This window comes from Scyliorhinus canicula, chromosome 17, assembly GCF_902713615.1.
Source record: "Scyliorhinus canicula chromosome 17, sScyCan1.1, whole genome shotgun sequence".
Lineage (NCBI taxonomy): Eukaryota > Metazoa > Chordata > Chondrichthyes > Carcharhiniformes > Scyliorhinidae > Scyliorhinus > Scyliorhinus canicula.
Window position 1 is genome coordinate 65,796,959 of NC_052162.1, and position 27,186 is coordinate 65,824,144.

The following is a 27,186-nucleotide window of genomic DNA, read 5'->3' on the forward strand; positions in this document are numbered from 1 at the left end:
TTGAGGGATGTGGATAACAGATATAAAAAGTATCTGGAAAGTGAAGATAGATGTGCTGCCAATTAAAGAAAGGGCCTTTAAACTAACTTTTGTTTTCAGTTGCTGACTTATCTATTTTCAACATTCAAGTTTTATTCCTGTATCTGTTTAGATTTGGAATCCAATTATTTCATTGTACTATCATCTCTTATTCCTAAATTCTAGTGTTTCGTGTTTACCGATGCATGGAAATAGATTATATCTCATTTTAGAAACATAGTAGGCCATTCAGCCCCTCGAGCCTGTCCTGCCATTTAATGAGATCATGGCTGATCTGTGGCCTAACTCCATATACCCACCCTTGGCCCCTAGCCCTTAATATCTTTGCTTAACAAAAATCTATCTCAGACTTCAAATTCACAACTGTTCTAGCTTCAACTGGTGTTTGTGGGAGAAAGTTCCAAACCTCCACCTCCCTTTGTGTGAAGGTCTTCCTAACATCTCTCCTGAACGGTCTGGCCCTAATTTTTAGACTGTGCCGCCTAGTTTTAGAATCTCCAAACAGAAAAATAGTTCATCTTTATTTCTGCCCTGTATTTCCCTGTTAATATCTTGAATTTTTGATTAGTTAGGTGTTCACTGGTTTGCCAAACCACAGTCAGATGGTGAAGTACCTTCTATACTTCTCCAACATGCTAATACCAAGCTTCAAACATACCAGTCTGATTTTTCATTTATAGTTATATCTTTTGTTTCTACAGATCTATTAGAGATATCATGTTCACACACACACACACACGTATAGCTGAATTGTCATTATCATTCAGTAAGCTAATTACATTAGAATGGTATTTATAAAAGGATGACTCAAAGACGGGAGACAGAAGAAAAAAAATGACTGAACACCGCTGCAATAGCACGTCATTCTTTTGCAAATGTGTTCTCATTAAAATGTAACCAGAACAACAATTATGACCCCAGGTGTTGTACATAATGTCTAGCTTTGGAGTGTGAAGTGATTGCTTCATTATGTGCATGAGTTATTGATGTGTTAGCATGTGTGATTACTGTAATGTCATGTCAGAAGCAAGCAACAGTTCTCATCGAGGTAGTCAGGTTCCTGAATAATGTGATCAGGTATACTTTTCATATCTATTTCAAGATCATTAGTTTTAAGCTTCTAAACATTGTTTCCAACCTCTTGAGTGTATCACATTAATAGATAACCACTTTTTATATTACTCCGCATGCAATTATGTCTCATCACAATGTGACATTGCTCAATAATATTTGCTTCTGATTAAAGGTCCCTAGAGATCAAATCAGAGTTACAGTAGATCAGTATTCCAACAGTAAAACAGAAGTTATGTTATCAATACATAAAATAAGATTAACAAAACACTGCAATGATGTACTACCCAGTATAGAAAACCACTCTAAAAAAGCCACAAAAGCAAAATAATGCAGATACGAGAAATCAAAATATCCTTTTGGATGAAAGATCACACATTAAATATTAACTGCTTTGCTTCCTACAGACACTGCCAGATTTGCTGAGTATCTCCAGCATTTTCTGTTTTTAAGTTTAAAAAATGCGCCCAGATTTCGGAGTTAGGTGATTTCAACTACAGTATCAGCAGGGGAAAATAGGTTTCCCATTATCAAACACTAGTAATCATAGAATCTCAACAGTACAGAAGGAGGCATTTCAGCCCATCGAGTCTGCACCGAGGCCCAATCCCCATAAACCCACCCTAAGGGGCAATTTAATATAGCCAATGCACCTAAACTGCACATCTTTGGACTGTGGGAGGAAATTGGAGGACCCACGCACACGGGAAGAATGTGCAAATTCCACACAGACAGTCACCCAAGGCCGGAATCGAACCCGGGTCCCTTGGGGTTGGGAGGCAGCAGTGCTGACCATTGTGCCACAATGCCATGACTGTATTTCTGTTCATAATACCAATTTACTCTCAAGGTTCCTGCCGATTTGCTATGATGGCGAATCCAGGGTCTTCTGGTGATTCAGAATTTGCCAACCGATCAAGCAATTGAAGTAAAAAGATACCTATTCAAGTCCCAAAGTACAAACAGCGAACCAGACACCACAACTATCGTTCAATGAAACATGTAGAAGCTATTTGGGCGGGATTGTTCTGATGTTGAGTCTCAGAAAGGAGGGGAAGAGGTGTTGGGGGGGGGGGGGGGGGGGGGGGGGGGGAGAGAGAGAGAGAGAGAGAGAGAGAGAGAGAGAGAGACATCGGTTGGGGTGAGGTATACACCGATCCGGGGGGCGGGCACCATACTAGTGGGTGAGTTAGCACAAGGAAGTACGAAGGAGAGGGGTGGCGCAGGGCTATAGGGAGGTTAAACAGAGGGGGGAAAGCAGGGGCAGGATGGGAGGTGAGAGGGTGCTAAGATGGCTACGGCAGATCATGCATGGCGGCAAGGAATGCAAAGGCACCACAAACAGCCACTTTGGGCCCCCTAACAAAGGGATATCCCAGAGTTCAGGGGCGCATCCATAAGGTAAGCATGGTTGATCCCGCGGGAAGAGTGGGGGACAGAAACGCCCTGTCAAAATCGTCACCTAGAACATCAGGGGACTTAATGGTCCAGTGCAAAGATCCAGAGTATTCATCCACCTGAAAAGTATGAAAGCCGACATAGTCTTCCACCTGAGAGGCAAACACACACACCGACTCATCATGGGGGGGGAAAAAGTCAAACATGGCAAAGGAACTGGGCCTGTTCATGGAATGGATAGGGGCAGTGGACCCATGGAGGTTCATATACCCGGGGGAGAAGGCGTTTTCCTTCTTCTCCAAGGTTCACAGGGTCTACACCAGAATCGACTTCTTTGCAATGGGGAAAGCCGTGCTCCCGGGGATAGTAGGAACAGAATACTTTGTGATCGTAATCTCCGACCACGCTCCACATTACGTGGATATGAGGCTGGAGATGGGCTGGTCACAACAGCCTCATGGTGGCTTGACAGACCTCCTCACCAATAAGGCTTTCTGCGAATGGATATCACAGGCCATAGACAGGTACATTACCAACAATCAGAACGGGGAGGTCCCACTCTCCACGTTCTGGGAAGTGCTGAAGGCAGTGAGAAGGGGGGAAATTATTGAGTATAAGGCACAGAGATAGGAAGGTCAGGACAGTGAGGCAAAAGTTGGTTGACTCCATCTGGAGGTAGATAGGTGGTAATCCACAGCCTCGACCCTAGGCCTACTGGCAGAGAGGAAGGAACTGAAAATGGACTTTGACCTGCTCTCCATGGGGAAAGCAATGCACCAGCTCCGACAGACGCGGGGTACGAACACGGAGACAAAGCTAGCCGTCTGCTGGCTCACTAACTGAGAAAGCAGCCAGCTACAAGGGAAATAGCTCAGATTAGGGACAGCAGCAGCAGGCTAGTCACCATGCCAGAAAGGGTCAACAAGGCCTTCCTGACCCTCTACTGAGGGCTGTACAATTCAGAGCTTTCCAAGGGGGTCTCAGGGATGAACCAGTTCCTCGACGGACTGAAAATGTCGATTATGGGGGAAAGAGAAGAGACGGGGCCTGGAAGCACTATTAAGTCTTGCAGAGGTCATGGAGAACATCAACTGCTGTCCAAAATTCTATGATTAACCTAGGACAAAAGTTCGGCACAACATCGTGGGCCGAAGGACCTGTTCTGTGTTGTATTTCTCTTAAAGAAAAACTGCACACAGGTGGGGAAGGGCCCCACACTTGCGGGAGATTTTCACAGGCTCGCTAGCAAGGGCTCCCTGCCACTAACACCACACAAGCATCAACATCGCTGATACCCAAAAAGAGCAAAGATCCAACTGAATGCGGGTCCAACAGGCCCATCTCGCCTAACCAAAATATGCACCATGGGCAACATCTACAACAACCACAGGTTTGCTCCTGCAATAATGGATGCCACTTTCAAAAGGTGGAGACAGGACGAGGAGCCACTGACAGTTCGGCACATGTACACAGACGACAGAGTAGCTACCAGTAAGGAACTCACGGAGAGGTTCCAATTAGCAAAAATAAACAAACTAAGACACAAACTTGCCCCGTAAGGAAACTTTGGCATACCCCCAGATACCAGGAAATTCGTTAATCGAGGAACTGTTGGATGCGCATAACCCCGGGTAGGGAAACAGGGGACCTATACTGGCAACCATTGGAGAAGGTGCGCTTCCCCTACTAGATGAGGCAAGGGAAAAATGGAAGGAAGAACTAGGCATAGAAGTAGGTGGAGGACTCTGGATTGAAGCACATACGCAGGGCTGAGCCTAAAGCAGCTAAAGGTGGTGCACAGAGTGCACCTAACCATAACCCGAAATAGTAGGTTTTTTCCAGACATGTAGGACAAATGGGAACAGTGTCAGGACGGCCCAGCCAATCACATCCACATGTCCTGGGTCTGCCCCAGACTTGTTGGGTACCGGATGATCATCTGAGAGGCTATTTACTTGGTTGTAGGAGTGCTGGTGGCCAAAAGTGACAGTCTTCAGGGTATCAGATCAGCCAGAGCTCTTTATGGGGAGGGGGATGACACTCTAGCCTTTGCCTCCCTGAATACCTGCTGGAAGATCCCGCTCGGCTGGTGATCAATAGCACCACCTAAAGCTGCAGACTGGCTGTTCCGACCTAGCAGAATTTCTTGAGCCGGCAAAAATTAAATTTGCCATCCGGGGGTTGGGGGGGGGGGGGGTGCAAGGGACACAAATTCCCGAGAGACAAAGGAGTAAAGGAGAGAGGGAGAGAGGAAATGGGGGGGAGCGGGCTGAAGGAGAGGGAGTGAAGGCTCACAAAGAAAATGAGAGAAACTAAGGACAAAGTCGCAGGGACTAGTCGGAAGGCAAGTTTAAGCCCATAGTAAACCATAAATAGACACCTGTAAATACTCTGGCCACATTGGGGACTATAACAGATGTGTGCTGACTAAAGGGGGACCACAGCCAGAGCAGGAGGGAAGACAAGTGGCTGTAAATATATGTACTGATTTCTGTTTGTCTTTTTTTGCCATTGCTTTTTTTCCCTTGTGGCATGGTGATGCAATATGTGACTTATGAATTGTTCAATACAAGATGCGAGAACCCAATAAAAACATTGAAAACAAATTGGCAATTTTAAGTTAAGACAAATCAGTGTGGCAGATGGAGTGTGGCAGAATACAAATGTCCATCCTGTCACGTGTCACGGTGCGCAGTGATTAAAGTCTTTGCTTCTTACCAGTTTCTTCATTTTCACTGTACTGGGTAAACAGTGAAGAGACCACAGGTTCCAAGTCTTCTTTGGCAGTTCCATTTGACAGGCAAGTTAAGTGAACCAGATCTATTTTAAAGTCAAGTTAAAGAGACACATTGTTAAAATGAAACAAAATAACAGGGGTGAACAAGCAATTCAAGTGCTACCAAGATAAGCTTTCTGCAAACCAATCAGATAATGTTTTATAGTGCAGCTTTTTCTCATTTTACAGCTTAAATTTAAGGATTTTATTTCCTTCACATTTTGGAATAAATGACAATTTAATTATTTGCACTTTGAAATAAATGAACAGTCTGGGTTCCACATCTATCGCCAGTACCACTTGATATAGGTCTTGACTGTCCAAAGCAATGGAAGTTTATACATCAAGGTTAGACATTTAATTTATGGTGACGCTCTTGGTATAGGCAACTTTATTAGAGACTGAGGGATTTATGCACATCGGATATCGAGAGATGCAACCTCATAAACAGCATTATTTATTGATGAAAATGAACATTGTAAATTTAGAAACATAAACGGTCGACATCTCAATCAAAAATAAGTTACGTTTTGAGTATGGAGTTATCACAGTGATATTTTGAACATCGACTACAATTTAAGCCACGTGGTTGTTTTTTGTTTTGCTTAAAAAAGACGATCACAGGTGGATGTGTGACTTAATTCTTTGGTACTTCACATTATTAAGAGTAGTGTTTCTTTTTGTTTTGTGCATTTCAATTGTCAAGAGGTGTCAAGAAGGATATTATTTTTAACGCAGTGAGACACTGCTTTCCTCAAAATATTTACAAGTTGTTCAGCAAAGGCACTAACATCCCAAAATTACACAGACTTCTTGCCAAAGATGTTTGGTGTGTTGTTAAAGTACATACGTGAGTGAGGCTCTTGCAATTTTCTTGTCCTGAATAAAAACTGCACACTTTCAAAGGCATGCTCCCCACTGTACTATGCAGTACTGACAGATTCAGAATGTCTAAGACTCGCATCGCTAGGGAGCAAAGTATGCCATAACAATTAACTTGCTGTCACCAGTTGACAAAAAAGGCAGGTTGGAGTGGAGATGTGGAAAAGAAACTTGTCAGGGTTTGTACTCAATTGCTAGTTGGAAAGTACATGTGTACTCATCCAACATCTATGCACAAGATATAGGTGCAGGAGTAAACCATATGCCTCGTCAATCCTGCTTCACCACTCAATAAAATTATGGCTGACTGTGGGCTTCAACTCCACTTTCCTGCCCTCTCCCTATATGGAATTCACTTGTGATAGCTCTATAGTCAAAAAGATCTGGTCCACACACTACTTAGCTCACTCACAAAAATATTCGGTTAATTGGGGCACAGAAGAGTTTCTGTCATCTGTAAAATTATATTCTAACAGAACTCATTGACTTTTGACAGGAGTATGGGAAATAAAGCAAGGGGAAAAATAACAAAAAGAAACAAAACTAAGAAGTTGAGAGAATTTTTGCAGGCTGGTACGGTTTCCAAATAGCAATAGCATGTTGCAGCACAAACCGTTTTGGACTACTAGGCTCAGTAGATGCAGCTGTCGGACTGGGTAACTAGCAGGAAGAGCAATGATTTCAGTTCAACTTAGGCTACCTCTAAAGCATTTGGACAAGATACTCAGTAGAAATAGCACATATTAAGCTGAAAAGCTGCATCAACTTTTCCTTCTTATTTTTTCTTTTAGCAGGATACCCAAAGTTAGAGATTTCTTCAGGACTGCACCATTGTTCATCTCTGAGCACCCGTCAGGAATTGTGACTTACACTGTCATATGCCAATGTGCAACGTGGTCACATGGGACCTTATTCAACTCTTTGTAAATGTTTGTACACTAATTAAACAATTTAGCAGTGACCATTTCAAAGTGGCAGTTTTGTATCGCCTTAATAATTTTCATATTATTCGACATGATGATTTACAGCTGCGTTTATGGACCTACTCCATCAAACCTTTTCCCACAGGTGGTGCTTTTTCCAAGAAAAAGCCAAATTATAAAAGTACCGTATCAAAAGACATTTGTTAGATTGAAAATAATTGAGAAATGAAGTACCAGTTCAGAATGAAGAACTGCCTGGGCAGAAACTGGGTTCATTCTTCAGATTTCATTCACTTAACAGGTTCCTTTACATATTAAATGTGCCATGAAGTGGAAGAAAGTTTTGTCGGGTCACAGTACGAAACATACCCAGAAGCACCCAAGATTCTTTGCAGGACAATGGTGGTGATGTTGAGCGGGTCGGGCATGCTGGTGGTGACGAGAATCTAATTTTCTTTATTGCAAAATACCTAACACCACATAAAAACTTTACACAATTGAACAATAAATCAAAACTAACCGCTATATTTTATGGTACTTCATACTGTCTTTACATTCTGCCCTCTGCTATAGTCTGCCACATCAGTTTCTATTATCAAACACATTTTAGTCACTCAGGTATGACTGAATTAGTAACATCAGCTAAAGCCATTTGTCATGTAATGCTCTCCGAGCAGGAAGAGCAATGATTTCAGTTCATGATTCGATCATTTGAGTCACATTTTCAGGGCAAGTGAAAGACTTCAGTTCCAGTCAGCTGGCAACTCTGATTACATGTGTGTCATCTTCAGAACACATGATCAGGAGCTTCAAGAATAAAGGAATTAATCTTCAACAGTCAGTGACCAGGGTAAATCACTCAGTTAAAAATCAATTTAAATATGAAAAATAAAGCAGAAAACAGGATTAGATATTGATTACAAAACAAAATAGTTGTTTGTTCAGGTGTTAAGTGCAAAATATCTCAACTTACAGGTGCCTTGTGGACAGGTATTTGAAGAGGGACAGAGCTCAATGATTCGTACAGAAGGTTGATCTTTTTCCACTGCAGGCACAGTCAAAATAGAAATCTGTAAAGTTAGGGCAGATAGTTAAGAATCACTGATAATCAACCTTATTCCTAAATTTGTACTTTCATGCCATGGCTGTTTGTCGCGTCTTGTTTCACACAATTGAGCTGCTGTTTGCCTGCGTAAGGCTCACTGCACTTTTGCGATGATGAGACTTCAGGATGATGCGACACAATATGATATATCACTGGAAGTTGTCTTTAGTGACAAATATCATTCCATTATCTGGAGATCATTAATATTATTGCTAAGGGAAAAAATTCTTATTGCAAACTAAAACAGCAAGATGCTGGAATAAGTCCACAGAACTGTCCTTGAATCAGGATTGCATTTCTCCAAACAAATGGGTATCTAGTTAACCTCAGTAGCTGTCATATTTCAGACCGAGAGATTTATCATTAATATCTTTATTCCCATAGATCATGTTTTTCATCTTTCTTTCTACCTATTCATTGCACAAGAGAGGTTGCCGAGTCACATTTTGGGAAATGTATTTTTCCCTCCACAGGAGATTTTTAAAAAGAAATTGAATGGGTGAGTCAACTTGCAGGCAGAGGTGAAAACATCAGGATCCTAGTAATGAAGAAAAACCTGCTTGCACCATACAAGCAGTTATACCACAAATTGGAAAGTCTATTAAGGAATTCATACAATTTCATAGAATTTGCAGTGCAGAAGGAGGCCATTCAGCCCATTGAGTCTGCACCGGCCCTTGGAAAGAGCACCCTACCCAAGCCCACACCTCCACCCAATTCCCGTAAACCAGTAACCCCACCCCACCTTTTGGACACTAAGGGCAATTTAGCATGGCCAATCCACCTAACCTGCACATCTTTGGACTGTGGGGGGAAGCCGGAGCACCCGGAGGAAACCCGCGCAATTGTCACATCAAACCAAAGTATTGAGAAGACTGCTTCCAGTCTGTGTGGTGTCATCTCCCAAAGCATCAGCATTCTGTAGCCTAACGAGGAAAATCCTAGGGCAGTGTGGCTGGGTTCTCACAACGAGAATCAATCTTCACAACCTTATCAGCATTGGTGGAATCTCTAAAGGGCTGCCAGCTAGACTCAGAGCTTCACCTTGGATAGATTGGTGGATCACATGGAAATGGGTTTTCAAGCAGTCAGTCCTTTTAAATCTGGTCTCCCTCAGGCCTGTGGAACTGATGGTGACTGTGACTTATGGAGCGATACAGCTGTGACGGTACCTGAGCAGACATTGCAAGGTGGATTTGTGCAAAAGTGTTAACAATCCTGTGTGCAAGGGGTATTTCCTGTACCTTAACAGCCATCCTCTGATCTCCTGGGATGTGCAGAAAGGTGGGATATTGAATGAGTATGCCAGAATGATGGGAGCGTGTGCTTTCCTGTGAAACAGGAACAATTTTCATGAGCCTACTCTGGTGATTACACATCAATTGCATATTGATGGAGTGAAAGTCCTTTCTATTCACAAACGCTCTAGGCTTGTCTACTGGTGCCTTGATAAGAACATGCACAAAATCAATCATGTCCTAGAGGCAAGGGGAATCAGCACTTCTGCAAATTTCGAACACTCTCATTCCAACTGTTAATATCATGGGAATGGGAATGTATCAGGCAAAGATGGCACTGGTAATCTGCATGATCTAACTGTGCAGTATAGACTAGGAGATGCAGTTAATGTCCCCAATGTATAAGGAGCAGAGATAAAAAAAAGTTATGGTCAGTGGTAACCCTTAACACTCGCAAATCGTGGTCATTGTTCCAGCAGGCAGCAAGTTCCCCCACACTAGTTTGCATAGATCAGCAACAGTCTGCCTGGTGGAGCTCAGTCTTGTTCTGTAGTGTCCTTCAAAGAAGGTAAGAAAAGCTATTTTGTAGGTTGAGTACAGTCTCCTATGAGTAACTCCACTCAACTGTTGTGTCTAACAGGCACTTGAGTCATCACTGTTGTTGAAATTTCTACTAGTCGTTGTCCTGAAAATGTTCCTCTCGCCAAAGCAAAGAAAAAATGAGACATATAATAAGGTAGTTTCAAAAATGGGAGTGGGGGAAGGGATGGTCTCGGAAATTTATAAAGAGCTCATGGAGTAGGAGGGAACCCAGATAGGGGAGGTAATGCGCAAGTGGGAAGATGAGCTGGGTAAGGAGCGATCGGCAGGCCTGTGGGAGGATGCTCTGACTAGAGTCAACACATCCTCATCATGTGCCAGGCTCAGCCTGATACAATTCAAGGTGGTTCACCGGGCACACAGGATGGTAGCCCGGATGAGCAGGTTCTGTGGGGTGGAGGATAGGTGCGTGAGGTCAGGTGTGGGAGGTGTGCGGGACAGCCCGCAAATCATGTCCACATGTTCTGCACGTGTCTGCTTAGGAGATTCTGGCAGGGATTTGCGGATGTCATGTCTATGGTGCTAAAAACGCGGGTGGCGCAGAGTCCAGAGGTGCCAATCTTTGAGTGTCGGAAGACCCGGGAGTCCGGGGGGGGGGGGGGGGGGGGGGGGGGGGGGGCGAGAGAGGCTGATGTTTTGGTCTTTGCCTCCCTCGGTAGCCTGGAGACGGATCCTATTATCGTGGAGGGACTCGTAGCCCCCGAAATTGGGGTTATGGGTTAGCGACATGGCTGGGTTTCTCAGGCTTAAGAAAACTAAATTTGCCCTGGGAGGATCAATGTTAGGGTTCGTCCGGAGGTGGCAGCCGTTCATCGACTTCTTGGGGGGAAAAAACTAAATTGTTAGCAGATACAACAGGAAGGGGGAGGGTGGGTTAGGGAACGTGGTGGGGAGGGGGAGTTGGTTTAGTTTAGGCAGGATCAGCGAGGAGATGGAGGGACTGGGGAATTGTGTGTATAAGCCATGTTGGCTGGATATGGTTGTTGCTTGGGGGAGGAGTGTGTCATGTACTGAATTATGTTTACATTTGTATTTGTATCTTTTGTTGTTATAAAATCATGGACATCTTAATAAAATGTTTTTTTGTAAATGAAACATATAAGTAGCGAGTGCTTAATTGGAGTGATAGAAAAAAGACGGAAACAACCTGTGCTGGGAAATTCCTTGACAGTCCAAAGCACCATTGATCTGAGTGCCTGCAGCCGAGTGCCTTTTTAAATTGTGTTTCCAAGTTATGTCAGGTTGCAAAGCCAGCATCATCAGGTATTTTCTCAACAGGTTAGCTATTGAACTGGACTTCAGATCCAACTTGATGGCATCACAAGACCCCTATTTGAATTACTGAGGCACCCGCTTGTTTCTGGTTAAGTGTGTTTGCCAGGGTCAGTTCCAGAGTCAAAATGATGATTCTGGTGGGACAGCCTATCACACTGTCACTCTGCTTGCTCAGTTAAATTTTATACATTTGATTTCCTTCAAAAGGATCGTGGCACGGGCAAAAAAAACAATCAGGTCTAATTGTACATCTCTGGGATATGCTATCATATGGTTCTATATTGGACAACATGGGCACACACCTGAATGAAGAATCTTGGATTTATGCGAGTGGTCAGCATGGCTGTACCTAAGAGAACATCTAAAACAGACTTTAAACTTCAGGTTCCAATTCAGCAATATTGCCAATGTTGCTACAAAAGACATTCATTTGCTAAACACTTGATAGCAACATAACAATCGCAGCTGTGAAAGGAGGACGATGGGAAATCATTCTTTTAAAAAAATACTTTAATGAGTTCATGTTATGTATCTCATGGCAATTATACCCAGCTGGATGTTAAGCCTGTGTAAAAGATTTATTTTTGGTTCTATTGAGCAATTAATATTGCACTGCACATTTTCCACTGAGGGATTCGTAGGCAAGCTCACAACAGATGAGGAAGGCCATTCAATGAAACTGGGATCACCCATTCAGAAAGATCAGAGTGATGGTATCCAAAACTTTAATTTTTCTAGTTATTTTACTCCACTAACCTACCTGAAAATCAATTCCACATGTTTTGCATAAAGAACTTTGAGTCTCAACATCAGGCCTGTTTGTCCGTCAACTCCTGGACAGATCAACAATACTGCCAGCATTTAGATCTTTTGGATTCATCATCTAATAAGATTTTTGTCAGCAGGCACATCTATCAAGACTGATCTCTAGTTAGGAACATGTCAACTCCAATAGTAGATCTTACATATATTGTTATCCATTTGAGTTTTTGTTAAATATATATGTGCACATGTATGCATGGGTAGGCAGAAAAACTACAAGAAATAGGATGGCCCGTGAAACCTACTCTGCCATTCACTACGATCATGGCTGATTTTTGAGCTTCAAATCCATTTTACCGGTCGTTCCCCATATCCCTTAATTCCATGTGACACCAAAAATATCTCCAGCCCTGCCTTAAATGTATTCAATGATGGAGCATACACAACCCTCTGGGTTAGAGAACTCCAAAGACTAACAACTCTTTTGAGTGAAGTAATTTCAACGAATCTCAGCCATGAATGATTGACCCCGTGTTTTAGATTCCTGAAACGGCAGAAACAGTCTCTCTGTGTCTACCCTATCAAGCCCCCTCAGAATCTTGTAGGTTTCAAGAAGATCACCTCTCATTCTTCTAAACTCTGGAGACTATAAACCCAATTTGCTTATCCTATCATAGGAGAAATCCTAAACCCCAGGAAACAATCGAGTGAACCAAAGTATGTTGACCGTACGTAAATTATGTTCCTTTTGAACAGTTACAGTTTAGAACTATCACTTTCTGAAAAATTGTCCAGTTGGTCAGACAACTTTCATGTAATAATATTTTTTGCAAAACATCTGTGGCTGGATTTTACACAAATTGCAGAAATGAAAGAACCGTCACCACCTGCTCGGAATTGGACTTCAGGACAGAAGAATCTGTGATGAGCACCCCTCTTGAAATGTACCTTACGAAGAGAAAAATAGAAGAATTATGAACATACATACGAACTAGAAGCAGGAGTAGGCAACTTGGCCCCTCAAATCTGCTCCAACACTTAATAAGATATGGCTGATCTGATTGTAACTTTAACCCCACATTCCTGCCAATCCCCAATAACCTTTCACCCCCCATGTTAATCAAGAATCCATCAAGCTCTGCCTTAAAAATGTTCAAAGACTCTGCTTCCACTGCCTTTTCAGGAAGAGAGTTCCAGAGGCTCACGGTTGTATGAGAGAAAAAAAAATCTCCTAATCTCTGTGTTAAATAAATGAGCCCTCATTTTAAAAAGATCCAGTTCTAGATTCCCCGACAGGAGGAAACATCCTCTCCACATTCTGCCTGTCAATACCCCTCAGCATCTTAAAGGTTTTGATCAACTCCACAGAAGGATAAGATAGCTGAGAGTGTCTCAAAAGTGCATCATGCTCAAAGGGTTTGCACAATGTTCAACTACAAAGACCAAAGTTCATGGTCATGTGATCCTGAGTCCCTTACAACATACTTCCGAGCCAAAATTATTTTTAATGCACTTTTATTTTCCACTTATTACTTAATTGTAGTTTTCTAGGTTTGAATATTACGATTGCATCTTTCACTAACATCTTGCACATCTAGTCATGTATTTCCGAGACTTAGACAGGAACAAGACAGTGGGGTGACATGGGAGGGGAGAGTTCCCGCTGCATAAAGTTGAAGGAAGTTTATTTTTTGCTGAGAGGGGCTTGTCGCCAAAGATTTTCATCTTGCCATCATCAAAACAAATGCAAGAACACCAAATTTCAAATAACTACCACAATTAATACTGCATGAGAAAGGCATGCTGATTGGTTGACAATTCAACTCTGTTTGGCTGAGGCACTGCCATGTAGAAAGCATCAGGGAACTATAGGCTCTAAAATTCATTTTATTAAACCATCATGGGTTGCAGATTAGTTTGGTCAATGCATTCCTTTAATTTTACAGATGTGAAAATATATCTCACATTCTACCGCCCTCATAACACAGGTGCCCGAAAGAATGCTGTGCAACAGTTCTTACTGTAGAAAACATTTACCTGTACTGTACATTTTTAGTATGTTTCTCAGGTAGATAGTTATGATTCACAACAAAGTGTTCACAACTGATGCGATAGCCGTTATTGTCGATGACAGCTTTACACCTGCAAAATAACATGGGATGCGGGAAACAAGGCTAAGTTAGTCGATACTACATAGACAAGAAAAACAATATAAAAGAATGTCCTGTGAAAGTAAATGAATATTAAATATCAAACAGTGAGAAACAGGATTTTTACCTACACTAAACACTGAACCTAAAATTCTCAAGAACCTCATTTTAGTGAAAAATTGTAAATGTACTAAAATTGATGGTTAGGCCAACTTCAAAACTGCAAAGATGTACATGGAAATGGATCAAATGGGTTATGACAAATTTGCACTCGCAAGCTACAACCAATTAAAAATTACCTTATGGTACAAGAAATTATAATGAAATTTACAGGTTACTTAGAATTAAAATCATGCCAGAAGACTAAATTAGTCTAGAGAAAAACTGCAATTAACTAAATAGTGCCCACACATTCAGGTCCAGATTTTCAGCTCCGAGTCAGGTTTGCAAAGTAGGGAGATTCCCTGGCTCGGCAAAATCCAGACATTTAAAGATATGCAGCCGGGATTTTCATTTTCGGGGGGAGGGGAGCGAGTCAGGACTGGTGATACTGGAATGAATCTGCAGACTCCCAGTGTGGAGGTGGGCTAGGCACAAGGCCTGCTCTGTACTCCAGCACCGTGTTAAAACAAATAACAAATAATACCAAAAACATCCCTCCAGATCTCCCTCACACACACCCTCCCTCTGCACCATCCTTGCCAACATATGCCAGCCCATGCCCCCACCCACTTCATGACTCCCACACCCCATGCCAACTTGGTTACTCTCCCCCCCCCCCCCCACCCCCCACCCCCGTACTTCCCTCGTTAACTCAGTGCCAACACATGTTTCCCATTTTCACCACTATCCACCATTTTCCCCTCCCCCGCCATGACCTAGTATGCAAAGACAGTTCCTGGATAGCATTGCTGGAATTCATCAAAAGGAATGAAGTGGATCAAGTGGAAGTATTCAAGAATAGTGATCATCATAGTGTAGGATTTAGGTTAGTTCTGGAGATGGACCAATTGAGAATAAATGCAAGACTAATTTCAGAGAATGGAGGAAAGATCTGGCTCAGGCAAATTGGAATCAATGACCCTCAAGCAGCAACGTTAAGGTGCATCTGTGGCCTTTAAAGAGGAGATGGTTCAGATACATATCCACAAGTGGGAAAGGGAAAGCAGTTAAAAAGAATGTTTCTTCCATGACAAAGGAATTACAGTAGAATGCAGAAGAAAAAGGGGCATATGGCAACTGTCAGCTTGACAATGCATTGAGCCTGATTCTCCTTTGTAAAAAGGACAGGGGACAAGTGAAAAAGTAAATTAGGGATAACTACAAAAATAGATTAACTGACATAAAAAAAAAGAAATCAAAGGTCTGCTGCAGATATATTAACAGTGAAAGGGCTGTCAGGGAAGAAGTGGGCCAATTAGTGACCAAAATGGAGATTGATTAGTGGTGGCAGCAGGCATAGCTGAGATATTAAATTGTATACTTTACACGGAGCTTATCAAGGAAGAGGACTTTGCCAAAGCTCTGATAAATGAAGAGGTTAACGGGATACTGGATGAGATAAAAAATTAAGAGGTACCAAGAAGGCTGGGAGAACTTAAAAAATAGCTAACTCACCCAGTTTGGATAGAATGCATTTCAGTTTGCGGGGGGAAGCAGGGATATAAATTGTAACGGTGCTGGATACAATCACCCAATCCTCTTGGCGACAGCCAAAGGACTGAAGGATTACAAATATTACACACTTCTTCAAAATTAAGGCGCACGGGAGGGGGGGGGGGGGGGGGGGGTGGCATAGTGGTATTGTCACTGGAATAGTAATGCAGAAACTCAGGATAATGCTCTGGGGGTCCCAGGTTCGAATCCCGCCATGGCAGATGGTCAAATATGAATTCTTTAAAAATCTGGAATTCAAAGTCTAATGATGACCATGAAACCATTGCCGATTGTCGTAAAAACCCATCTGGTTCTGGAAAGGAAATCTGCTGTCCTTACCCGATCTGACCTACATGTGACTCCAGACCCACACAGCGACGAAGTTGACTCTTAACCACACCCCCCCGAACCACTCCCCCTATGAAACCACCACCCCCCCCGAACCACTCCCCCTATGAAACCCCCCCCTGAACCACTCCCCCTATGAAACCCCCCCCCGAACCACTCCCCCTATGAAACCCCCCCCCCCGAACCACTCCCCCTATGAAACCCCCCCCCCCATGAACCACTCCCCCTATGAAAGAGAAATTAGGGATAGTCAACAAATGCTGACACAGTCAGCAACGTCCACATAAACCTGGCAATTACAAGTCAGTCAGTTTAAAATTGATGGTGGGAATTGATGGTAGAAACAAAAATCATGGAGAAAGTTAACAGTCACTTGGGCAAGAAGACTAAAGGAAAGCCACTATGAATTTGTTATGGGCAAATTTGAATTCTTCAAAGTTCAATACGAGCACCCACTGCAGTTTGCAATGTACATTAATAACGTTGATTTAAGGATGCGGGGCACAATTTTGCAAGCTGCAGATGGCACCAAACCTGGAAGTGTTGAACTGAGAAACACAAAGGTAGCAAATAGACTTCAAGAAGATGCGAGAAATTCCACACAGGAAAACATGAAGTGATACAACTGGTACAGTTTTGAAAGGGTGCACGGTGAAGGACCTGGGGGTCCACTTGCACAGATCTTTGAAGGTGGCAGGACATGTTAGCAAAGCAGTTCATGAAGTATATGCGATCCTGGGTGTAGCAACAGAGACAGAATACAATTGCAAGGAAATTGTGCCAAATCAAGGTAGACATTAGTTCAGTCTCAGTCAACTAGAATATTGCGTGCAATTCTAGGTATCACACTTTCGGAAGGACATGAGGCTTTGGAGATGGCACATAACGATTTACCTTTTTTAGGGTATGCAGGATTACAGTTACATGGGCAGAGTGGAGAAGCTGGTGCTGTTCTCAATCAAGCAAGGTAGGCTAAGAGGAGATTTGATAGAGGTGTATAAAGGCATTTACAGTGAAAGGATAAACTGTTTCCAATGGCTGAAAGGCAATTAGAAGGCACAGATTTAAGGCTGTTGGCAAAAGAAGCAGAGGCACCGTGAGGAAGAATTTTTTAATGTAATAAGTGGTGAGGATTTGGAATGCAATGCCTGATAGGGTGGTAAATACTGATTCAACAGTGGCTGAAATTGGACAAATATTTACAAGAGAAGCTTTCAGGGAAATGGGACTAACTGGATTCCCATTTCAAAGAGTCGGCACAGACTTGATGGACCAAATAATCACTTTCCATGCTTTTCTACAATTCTATACTGAATCCGCGCAAAGTCAGCAAAGGCTATGAATTGAATCAGATGCATTGTGGCTGATGACAGTGCATATACTCAAATAAACCAGGGGCTGGATTCTCCGCAGCCCCTCGCCGAAATCGGGCTCAGCGCCGGTCTGGCGATTCTCCATACCTGAGAATCGGTGTGATCGCGGAGTATGCTGCACGGCTGGGGGCCCATTGACAGAGGCGAGCCCAGCTATCCTCCGCCCTCGATCGGCCGAGTTCCCGACGCCGTGGAACTAACCTGCTATGGCCGGTCATGATGCTCGAGTGGTGGCTGCGGACTCAGTCCGCGGCCGCCCTTGTGGGGAGCGCAGGGATCGGACACCGGGGTGGGGGGGCCTTATAGGCGGCCTGGTGGTTAGATGATCTAATTTTCCTGTCTGCCTCCGCGGTCCGAGTCCACCATGGAGCTCAGCGCGGCCGCTAGAGGCCGCCGCCGTGGGCATGCACAGACTCCGAACCAGAAGTGCGGCCCCATATCTGCAGCTAAAGCTACGAGAATTACTCTGGGTCCCTGCTAGCCCCCTGCAGGTCATTGAATTAGCTGATCTTTTCCCCCCCGGAATATCTGGAGTAAAACTCCAATGCTTTTACACCTGTGTGGGGTCACAGTCCCATTTTGGGAGAATCCAGCCCCATAGGTTTACAGAAAATGTTGGAAATACTCTGATCTGACATCAGTTGTTAATGGGCACAATCTAATGAAAACGTTTCCAAGAGTCACTTCAGGTGTGTTTGGCTGGGAGTTTCTACCTGGCTCTTTCGGCGAGTTCCCCAATGTTATCTAACCACATTTAGTCACTTTTCAGGCACTGAGGTGTTTCTCTCCAGGTTTGCCCACACTTTGAAATTTTTCCATCAGTGTGGAGCTGAGCTCACTGGCCAGACCGACTCCTCAGAGATCAGCCCACCATTTTGAAAGAGTACCCCGACCTCTAGGTGAGCTTCAGAGTCTCCCACACCTCCCAACCAACGGGCAATGTCACCCCCCCCCCCCCCCCCCCCACGTGGGCACTACACCCCCCAAGTGAGGACAGCCCACCATGGGGTCACTGAGGACCCACCCTTTTCAGGCTTTTCCATGCCCCCTTTCAGGCCCCCTCCATTCCCAGACCCTCACATCCCCCCCCCCCCCCCCAAAACCTTCTGGAGGCCCCTTCATACCCACTCTTCACTACCTCCCACCCTTCACATCCCCCCCCTCCCCCCCTCCCCCCCCCCCCCCCTCCCCATCCTCCTTTCACGGGCATGGCCACCATCAGGCCCTTGGCAGTGCCAGGGTGCCCTGGTGGCAGGCCATTGGAGGCCTTTTGATAGTCAAGGACAAGGTAGAGTGGCACTCTGGCTCTCTCCCAGGAACCAGCCACCCAGCCACAATGGTAGTGCTCCTGCCAGCCTGGAAGTTCTGCATGGGCACCTTGGCAATGCCAGGGTGGCAGAACCAAGGTGCCAGCCTGGTAGTGCCAAGTTGCCTGGATTTCAGGGACAGTGCCAGGCTGCCATCTTGCCCTGTCCCTCACCAGCCATGGGCCTCCAATGGCTTGGGAGACCCCCCCAGGTGCCGTTCCGCCTGGTAAATGTAAATATGGTCCAGTACTAATCACTGACAAATTGGGACTATCCTGGCGAGGCCAGTAGAAGCCGGGAACTGATTAGATCCAGGGTCAGCACTTATAAGTGGGTTTAGCCATGCGAGACTGGGTCCCGTCTATTGCGATTTGCACCCTGCTTCGGGCGAGACTTGGCCGGTAGATTGTACCCAATGTTTCAGGTCAGTGACCTTTCATCGGAACTGTTTAGAGTTGCAGAGGGGCCCGGTTCAATCCCAGTCCTGGGTCACTGTCCGTGTGGAGTATGCACATTCCCCATGTGTCTGCATGGGCCCCACAACCCAAAAGGATGTGCAGGGTAGGTGGATTGGCCACGCTAAATTGCCCCTTAATTGGAAAGTAATAATTGGGTACTCCATATTTATTTTTTTTAAACTGTTTAGACTTAATCGGGTTCTAATGAATTGTAACTGACCTGAAATATTAACTATTTCACTATAGCTGCTATCAGACCTGCTGAGTACTTCCAGCATCTGCAGTATTTTGCTTTTCAAACCGCATGTTGCCTAGGTATGACGATAAGGCTAGACAGTATTCCTAGTAAGGCCTCATGAGTAATTAAGCACAAGCTTCTACGGGTGGCACAGTGGTTAGCATTACGGTCTCAGCGCCAGGGACCGGGTTCGAATCCAACCTTGGGCGCCTGTCTGTGTGAAGTTTGTACATTCTCCCCGTGTTTGCGTGGGTTTCCTCCCACAGTCCAAAGATGTGCGGGTTAGGTGGACTGGCGAAGCTAAATTTCCCCTTAGTGTCCAAAAGGTTACATGGGGTTACGGAGACAGGGCGAGAGAGTGGGCCGAGGTGGGTGCTCTTTCAGAGGATAGGTGCTGACTCAAATGGGCCAAATGGCCTCCTTTTGCACTTTAGGGATTCTATGATTCTTGATCTTGCTTATTCACATATTTTAGTTGCCGTTGTCAACATTGCAGGAGTTGACAAGAGAGTGAGCTATTCCATTCAGACACTTTTGCCCTCACTTCGAAAAAACTCTGCAATTTGTAATAGTTAGTATTTTTAGGCATCAAATATGCATCATCTTTTATGGTTCAGTATTAGCTTCCAGTTATAACTCATCCGGGCAGCATCTGAATTTTATCCTTTTCCAATGAACACTATGCAGAGTAGAATGTGTTTATTTAGGATGTTTATAGTTTATACGTTCAGGTGTCCTGCTTATACCAACTGTTCAATTAGAATTACTATCACTAACATTTGATATTTCCTATTAAGATAAATTATCCAATTTACTACTTCCTCCTTTATGCCTATAGCTTCCACTTCAATAAAATATGGTGCGAGTCACCACATCAAATGCTTGCGCAGTAGCAAAAGATTTTCATATTTAGGATTTAAAAATTTACAAGCCTTTTAAATACCCAAAATTCTGAATTTGTAAAAATGCTATTCTGCCTAGAGTGCCATCCAAAGTCTCACAAAGGATTTCTCAGGAAAACATTCAATTCCAGATAAGATTCATCACAGAACACAAAATGCTTAGTTTAAGTTTAAGATGTCAATTAGCTAGAGCCATCTGATTCAATGTCAAGAATATTATACAATTGTTGAAGATTACCTACATTCAATGATGATGAATAGCTGTTTGTTTAATGTAATTATATACGATGCAATCACCCAATGCCTTTGTTCAAAATGGCTGCAGAGGTGCTCGCAAGCCAACTGGATACAAATTAAAAGATAGGTACCAGGCCGAGATATTGGCTTCGACTGGCAGATGCTGGAGATCTTACAAAAATGATCGGCATCATTGACTAGCTGGGAATCTCAATGATGCAGCAATGAATCAGAAACCTCTTTGGACCAAATTATAATCAGTTTATAAAGTCAGCATGATCTTAACTTCTTTATTGAAAAGATTAGAGAAATATATGCTAATTAAACTGTTTGCTATTCATTCATCTGCTTTACATACATAAAACCAAATGGTTCAAAAGCCTGAATCTGCTTTCAAAGTGTGGAGAATTCTTCTTACTAACATCTGGAGCTTGTGCCAAAATTGGGAGAGCAGTCCTGCAAACTAGTCAAGCAACAGCCTGACATAGTCATACTCACGGAATCATACCTTACAGATAACGTCCCAGACACTACCATGGTCATCCTGGGTATGCCCTGTCCAGTGAATGAAAAAGCAGCGATTTTTCATTGTTTCTGCCTGGACTGCTTTTCAGCTTCCAGGCAGGGTCTCTGATATGGGTGGGGGTCTCTGATATAGAGGCGGGGTGGTCTCTGATATGGGTGGAGGATGATCTCTGATATGAGGGGGGTCTAGGTTCAAATGGCCCATTTGCATCCTCCTCCTGGTGCGGCGCACAAACCACGATGCTGCCGCCAGCAGTTGACCGGAGCATCGTACGTGTAGATTCAGTTTTTCCTGCTGACGTGAGTTTCTCTACCACATTGGGAACTCTGAGGAGAATCGGCTTGCACGCTTTGGAGTTAAGAATTAATCGAAACATAAAAGACAGGGTGGATGCTGAGAGGCTGTTCCCCAAAACTGGAGAGTCTAATGGTTGGCCATTCAGGACTGAGAGGAGGAGAAATGTCTTAATTCAGAGCATTGTAAATCTTTGAAATTCCCAACTCCAGAGGTCTATGGATGCTCAGCACTTGGGTATATTTTAAGCTGAGATTGATAGACATTTGGTCACAAAATGTAATTGAGGGATATGGAAATCAGACACTAAAGCCTGATTTAGACTTTGTGGAGTTAATGTCAAGGATCAGTTCTGATCTTACTGAATGGTGGAGGAGCCGCGTGGGTCACATGGCCTTCATCAGTCTCTATCTTAATGTTCTTATGTAATTTACGATGTGGAGATGCCAGCGTTGGACTGGGGTGGGCACAGTAAGAAGTCTTACAACATCAGGTTAAAGCCTAACAGGTTTGTTTGGAATCACTAGCTTCATCAGGTATAATTTGCAACAAGGGAAATGGCGAACCGAGAAAATAAAATTTTAAGATCTATTTCATGACATTATTTCAGCATTTAACTTTGGGAGTTAACGATTTAAATGATTTCACTCGGCAAATTGCACAATCTTCTATCCAAAGTCTACATTTGGCCTTTTCCTCCTTTTCATTTCTTTTTAGCTAAGGTTGTTCCTTTGCAATACCCTACAGCCTCCTTTTGCCCATTGTTTTTCTCATTTTTAATTTTTTAGCCCTTTCCTCCATTTGGGTTACAGGAACTTTTGGTAATGAAGACTGCTGTTCAGGAAACCTTTGCACAATTGTGTAAAATGGCATAGGTCAACTTTGAACAGAATCCTGTTCTTTACAAATTATAGATTTAAGATTTGGTGACTTGATAGAGATCTTGAAGTCAATTCAGAAGCTAGACTACTCGCTTTCCTCCAAAAATTGTTCTGATTGTGCTAACTCAATTTTATTTCTCGTCTTCTACACATTAGATGTTCATACGATCACAACCCAGTTTATTTTGTCAAGGGTCTAACAGATTAGTTTTAAGTGCACCCTGATGAAAATCAGAACAATGGCACAGATGTGAACAATAAAAGCCACCTGTCCTTTTTAATTTTTTCCTGTGTAGTTTGTGGGTCTGAATGCAGCAAGGACTAACCATTTGCAGGAAGGGAAGCTGAGATAATTTATCATTATATCCACAGACCTAGCATTAAATTTGCAATTGGCAAGATTTGTAATTCTCGGCTAACCACAGCAGAGTTCAATTTCCTTTTCCCCCTCTACTGCATCAACAATGTACCTCAATGTCACAATCAGCAGTCATTATTACTACTACAATAATTCATTTTCAATATTATTTTTGTATTTGACTGCGGCTGATATTTACGGTACATCCTTAATTATCTCTGACAATTATCAGTGTGATAAAAGGAAACTATTGCCGTAATTTCTTTTTTCCCCAGTACACCTCCAATGCCTTGCTCCTGCTGACTGGCTGGTGCCAAAACAATTGTCCCACCAATTCACTTGCTTGCCCAAAATTTCCCAACAAAGCAACAATAAAGCCAGGTACAGTTGTTGCTTAAAATCAATTATTGGTTCCCTAACTACAGAGATGAAGATGGACCATGTTATCTGAGGCACACAAGCTTCTGAGGCACTGACATCAGTGGATCTTCCCACTGGCAAATTAACTGTGGGAAGGGATAATAAGCCAGTGAAGCTGCCACTACTTACAGGGGAGGCTCAAAGCTCGTTAGTGAAAATGGATTGCCTCAGTCACACGACCTTCTCTAGTGTTGGGTACCTGATTTGAAGGCATATATGTCAATAAGAATGAATAAAGGCAATAGAGCAGATCAACACCAGGTCTCGTCTACCCAGGACCTAGTGATAGTGCAGGAATGAATCTGACCTCACCTGGTCTGCCAAGGTAAGACTCTTCTTCACACCTCTCTTACTCTGTGCATCATTAGACACATAATTTAAAGATGCCTCACACATTTTAAAGACACTTCAATGGGACAGAAACAAACCTATTTTCACTCTTCTCACATGAAAAACTGCCACAACAGAATGGGGTGTGAATATAGTCTACTAATGCAAGAATTGACACAATTAGCAGAAAGATGGCACACAAGATTAAAGATGGCAAGGCTTGAGATAACAAAGAAGGGCATTTCTCCTTCCTTCTCACCTTATATTTAATAGTCTCACTCTGAGACTCAGCATGACAACATTGTTCTGCAATATATTGACATTCATCTGCTGCTGCTCACTCATGCCAATGAATTAACTTTCATAATTTCCCTTTTTCTTGTCCCCACAGGTATCAGCACATAAATCATTGCCCATGCACCAGAGAGAAGGGGATAGAAGGTGATTCATCAAGCATAAGAGACTAAGAATATCAAATTGCATTTATATAGTTCTTTGCCTATCCAAAGATGTTTAACAGGAGTGTTATCCAACAAGATTTAATGCATTTTGGGAGGTCTAATAAGGGTAGGTTACACACAATGAACAGTAGGTCCTTAGCAAGTATTGAGGAACAAAGGGACCTGTCCCTTGGTGTACAAGTCCATGGATCCCTGAAGGTGGCAGCACAGGTAGATAGGGTGATGAAGAAGGTAGCTAGGGCATAGAATTTAGAAGCGGGGAGGTCTTGATACAACTTTATAAAACATTGATTAGGCCACAGATGAAATATTGTGTGCAGTTTTGATCGCCACATCATCAGAAGTACTGAGGAGATTCACCAGGATGTTGCCTGGGATGGAAAGTTTTACCAATGAGGAGAGACTGGATAGCCTGGGTTTGTTTTCCTTGGAGCAGAGGCGGCTGAGGGGGAATCTGATAAAGCCGTACAAAATTATGAGAGACACAGATGGGGCAGATCGCAAGAATATCTTCCCCATGGCAGAGGTGCCAAAGACCAAACGGCATAGGTTTACGGTAAGTGGTTTAGGGGGGATCGGAGGAAACAATTTTTCACCCAGAGAGTGGTGGAAACATGGAGAGGGTGGTGGAGGCAGGTACTCTCGCAACATTTAAGAAGCACCTGGACAAGCACCTAAATTGCCACTACATAGTAGACTATAGACCAAGTGCTGGTAAATGGGATTAGAATGGATTGCTACTGATGGTCAACATAGACATGGTGGGCTAAAGGGCCTATTTCTGTGCAGTATGACTATGGCCAGCTACAGAGGTATCAGAACAAGTGATCAAAACCATGGTCAAAAATGTAGATTAAAGGAGTACTCTTAAAGAGGAAAGATCTACAAAGGAACTTTGACCTGCACTCCACCAGGAAAGCAGTGCACCAACTCCGCCAGGCGTGCGGGACCCTGTACGAACATGGAGACAAAGCCAGCAGCCTGTTGGTACACCAGCTGAGAAAGCAGGCAGCCACCAGAGAAATTGCACAAATCAGGGGTACCGGAGGCACGTTGGAAACAGAACCAGAGAGGATTAACGAAACCTTAAAGGCCTTCTACCAAGAGCTGTACACCTCAGAGCCCCCAAGGGGGGAGGCTGGGATGAAATGGTTCCTTGATAGACTGGACATTCCAGTCGTGGGGAGGGCAGAAAACGGGGCCTGGAAGCACCACTCGCACTGGGAGAGATCATGCAGACGGGGAAGGCGCTGGGATCGGACTGATTCCCGGCGGACTTCTACAAATATTCACGACAGCGCTGGCTCCGCACCCGCAGGAGATGTTCACAGACTTGCTAGCTAGGGGCACACTGCCACCCACACTAGCACAGGCCTCAATCTCGCTGATACCTAAGAAAGACATAGACCCAACGGAATGTGGGTCATACAGACCCATCTCACTGCTGAACGCAGACGCCAAAATACTGGCCAAAATCCTAGCCAAAAGGCTAGAAGACTGTGTACCTGAGGTGGTCACAGAGGACCAGACGGGCTTCGTCAAAGGTAGACAGCTTACCTCGAACATCAGGCGCCTGCTGAACGTGATAATGACCCCCTCCGGGGAGAGAACACAAGAGGTGATCGTCTCCCTGGATGCAGAAAAGGCCTTTGACAGAGTCGAATGGAAATACCTCAGAGAGGTACTGGAGCGGTTCGGGCTTGGAACAGGGTTCACCGCTTGGGTAAAGCTCCTATACAACGCTCCCATGGCGAGCTTACGGACCAACAATACCAACTCCCAATACTTCCAGCTGCACAGGGGCACCAGACAAGGATGCCCACTGTCCCCACTGCTGTTCGCCCTAGCGATTGAACCGTTAGCAATCGCGCTCAGGGCAGCAAACAGTTGGAGGGGGATCCGAAGGGGCGGCAGAGAGCACAGAGTCTCACTCTATGCAGATAACCTGCTCCTCTACATTTCGGACCCACAGAGCAGCATGGACGGAATCATTGCTCTACTGAAAGAATTTGGAGCCTTCTTGGGCTACAAACTCAACATGAGCAAAAGCGAGATCTTCCACAAATGGAACCTCACCAGTCTGACGGAGGAAGTACAAAAAGACCTGCAAAGATGGAACACACTCCCACTCTCCCTCGCGGGGAGAGTCCAGACGATCAAAATGAACGTACTGCCCAGGTTCCTCTTCCTGTTTAGATCTATTCCGATCTACATCCCCAAGGCCTTTTTCAAAGCGCTGGACAAACTATTCATGGCGTTCGTATGGGGGGGGCAAAAATGCTAGGATCCCAAAGAAGGTCCTACAGAAAACAAAATCCGGGGGGGGGGCTAGCCCTCCCAAACCTACAATTCTACCACTGGGCGGCAACAGCTGAGCGAGTAAGGGGATGGATCCAGGAGCCAGAGGCTGAGTGGGTGCGCGCGGAGGAGGCCTCCTGCGTGGGGACCTCCCTCCGGGCCCTCGCCACAGCAGCACTCCCATCCCCACCCAAAAAAACACTCCAGCAGCCCGGTGGTGACAGCCACCCTCCAATCCTGGAACCAACTGCGGCAGCAATTTGGCCTGACCAAAATGTCGGACAAAGCTCCCATCTGCAACAACCATAGGTTCACACCAGCACTGACTGACGCCACCTTCAAAAGGTGGAGGCAGGACGGAGGGACACTGACAGTCAGGGACCTATACACGGACAGCAGGATCGCAACACTGGACGAACTGACAGAGAAAGTTCGGCTAGCCAGGAGGAACTAGCTAAGGTATCTGCAGCTCAAAAACTTCTTACGAAAGGAGACAAGGACGTACCCACAACCGCCACGACAGACACTACTGGAAGACCTACTGGACGCAAGTATCCTAGATAAAGGGAACTGTAGCGACATGTATGACCGACGGGTAGAAAGGGCCGACACTGTACTGGACGCAACAAGAAAGAAATGGGAGGACCACCTGGGGATTCAGATAGGGTGGGGACTCTAGAGCGAGGCACTGCATAGGGTCAACTCCACCGCCACGTGCACAAGGCTCAGCCTGACGCAACTAAAAGTGGCGCATAGAGCCCACTTTACAAGAACCCGTATGAGTAGGTTCTTCCCGGAGGTGGAGGACAGATGTGAACGGTGCCAAAGAGGCCCGGCCAACCACGCCCACATGTTCTGGTCTTGCCCCAGACTCGTGGAG

General features: G+C 44.3%; 1 protein-coding gene across 2 annotated transcripts in view; it reads right to left on the reverse strand.

The window, feature by feature from the left end:
• The window catches only part of chm (CHM Rab escort protein), a 169,488-nt gene that overhangs the window by 23,265 nt on the left and 119,037 nt on the right, over nucleotides 1-27,186 (reverse strand). For both annotated transcript variants that reach the window (XM_038776122.1, XM_038776123.1), the window contains 4 exons: nucleotides 14,107-14,211; nucleotides 12,957-13,017; nucleotides 8,063-8,159; nucleotides 5,227-5,328 (listed from right to left, as the gene is read on the reverse strand). In XM_038776122.1, the coding sequence (XP_038632050.1) occupies nucleotides 5,227-5,328; nucleotides 8,063-8,159; nucleotides 12,957-13,017; nucleotides 14,107-14,211 (365 nt within the window). The remainder of the gene's footprint in view (nucleotides 1-5,226; nucleotides 5,329-8,062; nucleotides 8,160-12,956; nucleotides 13,018-14,106; nucleotides 14,212-27,186) is intronic.